The sequence below is a fragment of the Zingiber officinale genome, chromosome 3A (assembly GCF_018446385.1).
Source record: "Zingiber officinale cultivar Zhangliang chromosome 3A, Zo_v1.1, whole genome shotgun sequence".
Lineage (NCBI taxonomy): Eukaryota > Viridiplantae > Streptophyta > Magnoliopsida > Zingiberales > Zingiberaceae > Zingiber > Zingiber officinale.
Window position 1 is genome coordinate 153,707,957 of NC_055990.1, and position 9,942 is coordinate 153,717,898.

At 34.8% G+C, this 9,942-nt stretch overlaps 1 protein-coding gene across 1 annotated transcript; it reads left to right on the forward strand.

Annotated features, from left to right (window-relative positions):
- The first annotated feature begins 2,675 nt into the window (after positions 1-2,675).
- Positions 2,676-9,579, forward strand: LOC122052896. The gene is made up of 7 exons (XM_042614636.1): positions 2,676-2,760; positions 7,828-7,902; positions 8,029-8,281; positions 8,621-8,708; positions 9,180-9,246; positions 9,319-9,377; positions 9,474-9,579. The coding sequence occupies exons 3-6, from the start codon at positions 8,161-8,163 to the stop codon at positions 9,370-9,372; spliced, it is 330 nt and encodes a 109-aa protein (XP_042470570.1). The 5' UTR covers positions 2,676-2,760; positions 7,828-7,902; positions 8,029-8,160; the 3' UTR covers positions 9,373-9,377; positions 9,474-9,579.
- The last annotated feature ends 363 nt before the right edge of the window (positions 9,580-9,942 follow it).

Here is a 9,942-nt window from a genome sequence, read left to right on the forward strand (position 1 = left end):
GTATACCATCAGATATCCTATACTCAATAGATATGGAGATGAAAGATATAAAATCTGATCCAAACTTAACTCATTAATGTAAATCATAAAGTACTTATTACAAGAATGTCATTAACTCCTTCTAATCCAAGACTTCCTTTTAAATTCCAACGAAGGCTCCTTGACTGTATCATATGCAATGATAGCCAATAAAGTTAAGATTAATCATTATCGTATCTAGAGTTACGAAGTCTAGAGGTCTAAAAATTTTAATATGTGATATAGACAACAATCAGAAAAATTTAACAACAAACCTTGTATTTAAAGAAGTTTTTCAAAATTTATAATTTTTTTTCTTCTAATTGTACTAATCTATAATCAATTTAATTTATTTGTATTTTAATTATTTAATCAAATACTCATACTAACTTATTTTAATAATCAATTATATAAAATAGCGTCCTCTAGTAAAATACTAGTTATTATAACATAACAATAATAATTTAACATAATTATTGTGATATTTATAACGGCTACAATTAATTATGATCCCGTAGCTGAGTAATTATGAACCATAATAATTGTTACAATATAATATTAATCAATATTAGTAATTACATTTTTTTAATTATTGCAACAAAATACAAATATTGACCTTTCGTTAGATTTTAGAGTTGACCAAACATGAATATTGTAGATATATAAAAATATAAAAATATTTTTAAGGATAGAAATGAAATGCTGTAGTATGGAATACTATTTTAATAATAATTGAAAAAATATCTCCTTTTAATTTTTACAAACAAAATTTTGATTAGTTTAAAGGGCACATCAGATAAGACAATGAACGTAAAGGCGATGATCCCAAAGGCAAAGCTCGTCAACGATGGCTAAAGATGAATTAGAGAGGTAGACTTATAGCAAGAATAATCTCGAAAACAATTTCCTTCCGCCCCTTAATAAATTAATTTAAAAGTCGATTATAAACGGATCTATAATTTAACTTCTTTTATATTATTTAAGAACATATTATAAAAAACTTCTGTAATTAATATAATATTTTTTGTTATACTAATATTGACGGATGAGTTTCCATAAGCCACTAATCAGGTAAAGGCGATGATTTCAAAGGAAAGCTCGTCAATGACGGCTGATTTTTCCACAAATCCTATGGACTTTTGATTTTATAAATTTCTCATAAATCTTGCATGTTCTTTGGCATTTTGGTATTTTAACGCTGCGATGAATAATTGTCGCAATTCTAGGAAGAACTAGGGGCGTAAATGAACCAAGTCGCTCACGAGTTATTTGAAGCTCGATTCGATAAAAGTTCGTTTGAGTTCGTTTAATGAGACTCGTTAAAATAAACAAACTAAGCTCAAGCTTCGTAATATTTCGGCTCGTGAACACGTTCGTTAAGCTCATTAAGCAATTTTTAAATAAAAAATAATAGTTTTGATATTAAATTTATAGATTTTACACTATACTTATGAAAAATATAGACAAATATATTAAATTTATTTATTAGAATAAAATTATAAATTTTAATAATATTATTATAATTTTCTCTAAATATATAATTTAGGTTTTAATGAATATTTAAATTTATGATTTATATTTATTAAGCTCGTTTAGGCTCGATAAAAACTCAAATAAGCTCGTGAGCCATGAATATATTCGTTAAATAAAACTCGAGCTCGACTCGATTATAAACGAGCCAAGCTCAAACATTCAAGAGTTTGGTTCGGCTCGGCTCGGCTCGATTACACCCCTAGGAAGAACAAATAAATTCTGAGTGGGCGATCAAGTTGTCCAGAATAAAAGAGTAATTTTTATTTTATTTTATTTTATACGTTCTCACTTTTAGGATTGTAAATGGATTGAACTGAACTGAATTTTAAGATGTGTAAATGTGTTTGATTAGATAATCAAACTAAGTCGAGTCGAATCGAGTCTAAAAAATCGAGGTTTTAAAATGATTGTTTAAATTTGAGTTGGTTTTATTTTTTATGAATTTGAATTTGTTTGAAGTTTTGTTTGAGCTTGGTTCGTTTAAGTATTATCAAGCTCTCAATTCAAACTTGACTTGAGCTTGGTTCGAGCTTGATGTGAGCTTGATTCGTTTAAATGTTATCGAACTCTCAATTAAAATTTGTTTGATTATTTGAAACTTTTAGTTGTTTGATTGATTATTGAACTTGATAATTTAAATTTATTTATTTATTTAATTTAATTTTATTATTTATTTAGCACATTGAAATTTTTTTTTATTAATGAATATGATTCATGATTATTGTTCAATGTTATTCACGAATGTTTACGAGTTGAATATATATGTGTTCAAACTTATTTATTTACTTTAACGAGCACTTCAAATTTTTTGTTTAATTAATTTTATGTATATTAACAAATATAAATAAGTTCTTACCAAATTAAATACTAAATTTATTAATGAACACTCGGTTCATTTATAGCCCTACTAACTTTTATTATTTTGCCCTTATCTTTTCTTAAATGCTGAGGATCCAACCCTTGTCCGTGAAAATTCTTGAAAGTGCGAGGGAAGTATGGAATAAAAAAATTAATAATAAGGGAAATTATAAGGGAAATTTGGAGAAAGAATAAACATCTAGGGGTCAAACGAAAGTCTCTCAATCTATAAAGCTATTATATAAATTGCTTCCTCCCCCACCGATGAGGTCCACAGCTTCGATTCGTTTCTTCTCCGTTAAGAAAAAAACAAAGAGAGCGAATCACCGCACCCGCGCTTGTTCAATCTCGGTTCGATTCAAACTCTCTTTCTGTGCTGTAAATGTCCGTATCTTTGCCCTTTTTTGATCGTTGGTTTGATATTCATCACGCCCGGAATCTTGAAATGTTCGATCCGAGTCTTTACTGGCTCTGTAGAGCTTGTTTTTCCCCCTTGTGGATGCATATTTTAACTTGTCCGAATTGATTTGTTCTATCTTTAGCATTTGCATTTAGGGTTCTGGATCGTTTGTTTCCTCTTAATAAGGATTCTAGGATCTACATGAATTATTCGACATTGATCGCCCTATTGAATACCATGTTAATTTCTTGATTGTTATCACGCTTGTTCGCCTCTGGCAGAGGGGAAACGTTTGGTTCCTCTTACTGGAAAGGATGGTTGAAATGGAAACAAGCACTAATTTTGAAGTCTCTTCTGGTTAGGGGAAGCGAATACGATCTTTTCTTTAGTTGATCCTTGCCCAATGACTAAAAAAAGTGGGTTTTTTAGGGAATAGAGTTCAACTATGGTTTCACGCATAGGCTTTGGCAATAATTTCCTGCTGGGTTCAGAAAAAGATAGTTCAAATAGGGCGATAAAAGAAAATAAAATAGAGCACTCAAAGATTGGTATCACTAGAACATTCTATCAAATCAAAAACTTGAATGCTACATGGTGTTGTTTGGTTTTCTCTGGAAGAGAGGTGGATGGAGATTTATTTTCTAGACTCGGAGAAAAAAAAGTATCAACCTAAACTATCATGAATATGATTCAGTAAAATAAGTAATTCTCAGATAATAACTTTTATGAAATTATCTAAGGGGGCAACTGTTTATGGATGCTATGAATTTATTGGTCACTTTTTCCCTCATTGGGAAATTAGGTAAACTAGTTGCAAGTTGACTGTAGTCACTGAGAAACATCAGGATCATTCAGCTAGTATATACATAGTTATATGAGGTATACTTGATTAGGAATTTTCCCATACCTTGATGGCCTTTGGTTCAACAAAAATGATGTTAGCTCCTTATGGAGCATTAGTGGATTTGAGAAGCCACCCTAAATTCCTTGAAGGCAACAACCAAACTCACAATGGTATAAAACCTCAACATTAAAGATAAGGAAATTCATGAAGCCTTAGACCAAAAAAAAAAAATAATGAAAATCCAACTTGATGCACTGTCACCATCATCGTGGAATCTCCTATTATCTTGATTCCCCAATTTGATATCTAAGACCTTGAAGAAATCTTTGAAGCTTCACCAAGATAATAACTATTTTCCAAACTATCAGATAAAGGTAATTGTGATGACCTCAATTGCCAAATCTTGTGAGCATCAAAATTGTGATTGTGGTGCTAACTTAGTTATCCCATCTCACCAATCCAACCAATTGGTAATTGTGAGCAAACTAGGAAGTTTTATTATAATGCTAAGTTATTTATTGCATCAAGAATTGGAAATTGCATGGTGATTCATAAGACAATGAAATAACATAATATTGTTTACTACAAATACATTTTAGTAGTCTTGATTCCTTTTAGAAAAGTTTTATGTTCTAACTAATTCTCCATATTATGATAGTGGTTGATTACTCTACTTGACAAAAAAAGTTTAATATGTAGCATACATTGAGGGAAATAGTGTCTTGCATATGGGTTAGGTCTATCTTGTGAAGGAAATTGCGAGGTTCTTATTCATTGGAAGGGAAGTGTAAGATACATGAATTATTACAAATATTGTGATTCCCCTATAGAAGATGTATTATTCATTAATGAATCTTTAGATTGAGCTTATTGGAATCCCAGTTCTCTATGGTGGTGGAGAATGATAACTAGGAACTTGGTTAATTGGAAGGGTAATACATCATTTATAGTATTGTGCCCAAAGGATGTCCACATATCTCCATAATGGCATGATATTGTCCACTTTGGACTTAGACCCTCATGGCTTTGCTCTTGGGCTCTCCCAAAAGGCCTCATGCCAATGAAGATATCCTACATTCTTTTAAACCTATAATCTTTACCAAATCTTTTCAATGTGAGACTTTGATTGAACCCTAACAATCCTTCTCTCAAACGAAAGACCACAATTACTCTTATGGTCCGGGCCTCTCCACGAGCATCCGGTCAACCTGACATGTTTTGGGCCTCCCCGCAAGCATCCGCATCTGGTCACCTTGACCTGCTCCGGGCCTCCCCTCGAGCATTCGATCACCCTGACCTACTCACCTTCCCGCAAGTATCCGGTCACCCTGACCTGCTCCAGGCCTCCCCGTAAGCATCCAGTTATCCTGACTTGCTCCGGGCCTCCCCGCGAGCATCCGGTCATCCTGACCTGCTTCGGGGCCTCCCCACGAGTATCCGGTCAACCTGACCTACCCTAGGCCCACCCTACCCTCAACTCCGTTCAAGGCCACACCACATGGTATCTAGTCTGGACCACGACTCTGATACCATTTGTTCTGGCCAAAGGATGCCTACATATCTCTACAATAGCATGATATTGTCTACTTTGAGCCTAGACCCTCATGACTTTGCTCTTGGGCTCTCTCTAAAAGACTTCATGCCAATGGAGATATCCTACATCCTTTTAAACCCATGATTTTTACCAAATCTTTCCAATGTGGGACTTTGATTGAACCCCAACAATCCTCCCCTCAAACGAAGGACCACAATTACTCTCATGGTCCGGGCTTCCTCGCGAGTATCCGGTCACCCTGACCTGCTCTAGCCTCCCCGTAAGCATCCACATCCGGTCACCTTGACCTGCTTCAGGTCTCCCCGCGAGCATTCAGTCACCTTGACCTGCTTCGGGCCTCCCTACGAACATTCAATCACCCAGACCTACTCGCCTCCCCGCAAGTATTCGGTCACCTACTTCAGGCCTCCTCGCAAGCATCTAGTTCGGGCCTCCCCGCGAGTATTTGATCATCCTGACCTGCTTCGGGGCCTCCCCGCTAGCATCCGGTTACCTTGACCTGCTCCAGACCTTCTCGCAAGCATCCGGTCAACCTGACCTACCCTTAACTTTGTTCAAGTCATCCCACATGACATTTGGTCTGGACCATGACTCTAATACCATTTACTGTGCCCAAAGGATGTCCATATATCTCCACAATGACATGATATTGTTCACTTTGGGCATAAGTCCTCATGACTTTGCTCTTGGGTTCTCCCCAAAAGGCCTCATGCCACTTTAATTGAACTCCAACAGATAGCCAAATTATAATTCAAATACCTAATTAGTACTTAAAATAAAAAAACATACTATTCTGGTTGATCTTTGAAACAATGAACAAATAGGTACTTTTACCATTGCAATCTCATGTAATTTGATTAAAAAACCTTTAAGGTGGTCAACTGACAATATAGGTGGTGGAATGGTGTCAAGCTGGTTTGTGAAAACCTGGCTCTTCCCAAATTGCCCTAGGTTATGAATATACATCATGCTCAACTTGAATTTATAAGGCAGATCTTACCAAAAATTTTGTTTGATTTGATTTCATTATTTTTAATGTATCAGGGTTTATGGTATTTTAACTGTATTTCTATATGTTATATATTGCACGACATGCTATAACAATAAATGTAATTATAATTTGATTCAGAGTTAAGTTTTATGGTTTGTGAATTTATGCACATATGTTCATAATTTCCTCCATTGTGTACTCTCTTATTGTTCAATATATATTGGCATGTGCCCCCGGGGCAAGGTTGAGTTGGTTAGTGCGGGGTAGAATTGCTACAATAGGGCAAGAGTTCGAATCTCGGCAAAGCCGAGGAAAAAGTCCTCCCCGCACTAGTCAACTACATCTTCCCGATTTACCTCCTCATATATGGTCGTGGGACCGACCGTGTGGGGCCGCTGGGGTGATGGATTCCACCTTTTGTTACAATATATATTGGCATGCACTTTATAATATTCATTGCTATTTTTTCTGGGCATTCACAAGTACCTAAAGGATATAGTCAGCAAACTCCCATTTTGATAGAAAGAATTAGATTAAAGAATAATCAATCAATAGAATGATTGGGGTGATACCAAAAGAAACTATGAATGGGTACTTATTAGTAGTTTTGACGGTTGGTAGGTGTATCCTATATTTATTTATCTTGCCTATTTAGTAGCTTATCAATTGATTCTCTGAAACTTTTTTTAGGTTGTCTAATTTAGCTCTTGCGGATCTAAGCTTGACCTCCCTTTGATCTCAATATCCTCTCACTAAAACTTGTTAGTAATATTTCATATCATCATTTTCAATATATAGTTATATATAATAGTCTACATTATAAAGAGAAACCCTAAGTGTGATTCCATTGCGGGTCACAAGATTGCTGTGACTGGATCAAGTAGAAGAAGATAACGTGCAGCATGGGAAGGGTTTTGCAACATTGAATATGGGCACGAGGAGCACTATGATGGTGGCTTGAGGTGCTGACATGTGGATTTATCTGACTGTTGTTTGATGCATATCATGGTTCCACGAGGGAGGAATGTAGAAGTGCACACAAATGAGATGGGGATTATGTGAATTGGAATAATGAGTCTATATGAGGTAAGGTAGAAGATAGCAACAATGATATAAGGCAGCACCACTGTTCGGAATAAAGTTGTTTTGATCTTCATGAGGTAACACAAGATGGATCCATGTGCCTTAGTGATCTCGATCGTGGAGGTTGTGTTGCTGTCATTGACCTTGCAAGAGAGAAAATAGAGGTTGGGGAATATTGTTTCATTGTTTGGATGGTTAAGACAATGGGATGAGGATCTCGTTTTAGGCTCTGTAAAAATCTAGTTCACCAAAGCTACTAAAATAGACTAGGTGTATTGAAAATAATAAATTAGAAAAAAAATAGATTGGTAACTTAAATCTAAAAAAATTTGTTTAATTGAACTGGTTTATTTTATAGTGGCCATTATTTGTATCCTTTAAATTGTCATATTATTCTAGATAATATTTAATGACCTTTCTCTCTGCAAGTAATATCTGGCATTGTTATTTTATGGGTAATTTATTTTGTGAAGAGTGGTGATAATGCTACTAAATTCTTGGTTTAACATGATGCAGAGTTTTATATCTTGTATTACTTGGTACAGTTGAATCTCTGCATCTGCAGTTGTTGTTTGGTAAATGGACACTTAAAGAACCACTTGTTGCATAGCATACATGGGGTAAGTAACCTCTGTGCTGCAAGAAGCACAGTTTATTTACTTGAAATCTTAAATTCTATTAATTTCAAGTTGTTTACTCTGCTTATTTTCTTCTGCGTTTGGACCTCTAATTTTTTCCTTATACAGAGCAGTTGTTGCAACGGAGGCCTAGCTAAACCTCAATCTTCAATTGAAAGAACACCAACCACATCTGGGAAGGACAATATTCCTCAGCATTTATCACACACGAAAGGGGAATGGTCCTTAAACCCAGAGGCAATGGAACACACTGTTAGCATAGCTCATTCCCTTGACAGAAACCTTGCTTCTGTATGCGATCCAGTAAAGGAAGAGATCAAGTCAGCAAGCAAAAATCATGACAACTTATTTATCAACCAAGGTTGGTATGTCTTACTATTGTAGTTTCTTATGCTCCTACTAAAACTGCCTCTTTCAAATTTGTTTTTACTCATTTCAAGGCCCTCTCTTCTACTTATATTCTCCTAAATAGAACATATGAAATTTATGTCTTCCATTAACAATGTACATTTGCCCATTAGATTTGGATTGTGTCCTGCTAAGTTAATTTGTTTCGCTCTTATAAATTTTGACAGTCATCAGTTACCTTATAGATTCTTTGTCCAATTACTAAAAGTATTTGAAGTGCACAAACGATCCACCTTCTTTATATAGTGAGATTCCTCTAAATGTTACTTTTGTTTTCTACTTGATCTTGTAGCTGCTATCGCATGGAATGAAATGCGAAGACAGTGGATTGGTGATCAGTCTCGCAGCTCTTGTAAAATTACAAGAGAGGCAACAATAAGGTTAGGTTTTGTCTATTTTCCCTCTTCTAGTACTCGGCATTTTAAGATTTTGAATTTCAAGTTTTATACTTCTTTTAATTAGTAGTGCCTATTAATTGATCTTCAGGTTGGCCCTTTAATTTGGGGCCCTTTTTTTATTTAGATATTCAATGCTTCACTGTCTAAAACAGTTCGGTCGTGCAAAACTGTAAACGGACATTTGTACATATATTCTCGAATCCATCTTACTTGATTCTGCTGGCCCTATCTACAATGTTTCCTTAAAAGGGCAGTTCAGTACATAAAGCTACCGCTAATATAGCGTCCAAGGGAAGGGTCACACAGCCTTACCATGCATTGCAAGAAGCTTTTTCCGAAACTCGAATCCGTGACCCTTAGGTGACACGGCAACAATTTTACCGTTGCACCAAGGGTTTAGAATGTTTCCTTAATAAATTAATATGTCGACTCATTGCATATGTTTCTATGCAGCTGGAGCACTAGTTATGGGGATTTACTTTCAACCAGTCAACCCTTTGCACAACCAATTCCTTTAGCAGTAAGTTCACTTCCTACATTTTCACCCTCTCATCAGTATCAGTTCTTTTAATCAATGACTGAGCTTTCACAGGAAATGGTCGATTTTTTAGTTGATATCTGGCATGATGAAGGGCTTTATGATTAGTAAAGGTTCTTACCCTATCAATTTTAATTCTATTCCGAATACTTGGTTGGTACTTGATGTGAGTTTGATTTTGAAAGATGGGTTGTATGTTTGTATTGCAGGAGATGTCCGACTCAAATGCATTGCCTCTTCTTTTTGGATGTCAGATTCGTCCAGTCTCAGATTTTCTTTTTCTTTATATATATATATATATATATATATATATATATATATATATATATAATCTTTTAGAGAAAAAAAGTCCTAGAAAAATGTTTAGATATTTCACAATTCTTAATTGTTTTGGACCATTGATAGTGTTGATCAGAGTGATGCAAGTGGAAAAAAAATGCTTATGCAGTCTGTCATTTCTACAAAGCACGTAGCTTGTTTTTATAGATCTTGAAGTTGTTTAAAGTCTATTCATTGTCATGCTTCAGACTTGAAATTATTTTGTAGTCTTGATTAATTCTTGCCATTATTAATCTTTAATGGTTGTATCTTTATTTATATTCTACTCTAAACAGGCTTCGTAATGATAAGTATATTGTCTCTTCGACATGAGAGGGAAAGAAATACAGAAAATATTTA

What these genes read in the sequence shown, in the direction of transcription:
- LOC122052896 (XM_042614636.1), top strand. Translation starts at nt 8,161, where the DNA reads ATGGAACACACTGTTAGCATAGCTCATTCCCTTGACAGAAACCTTGCT. An exon ending in CAACTTATTTATCAACCAAG is followed by an intron (nt 8,282 to 8,620) that starts GTTGGTATGTCT and finishes TTGATCTTGTAG; the next exon opens with CTGCTATCGCATGGAATGAA. An exon ending in CACAACCAATTCCTTTAGCA is followed by an intron (nt 9,247 to 9,318) that starts GTAAGTTCACTT and finishes GAGCTTTCACAG; the next exon opens with GAAATGGTCGATTTTTTAGT.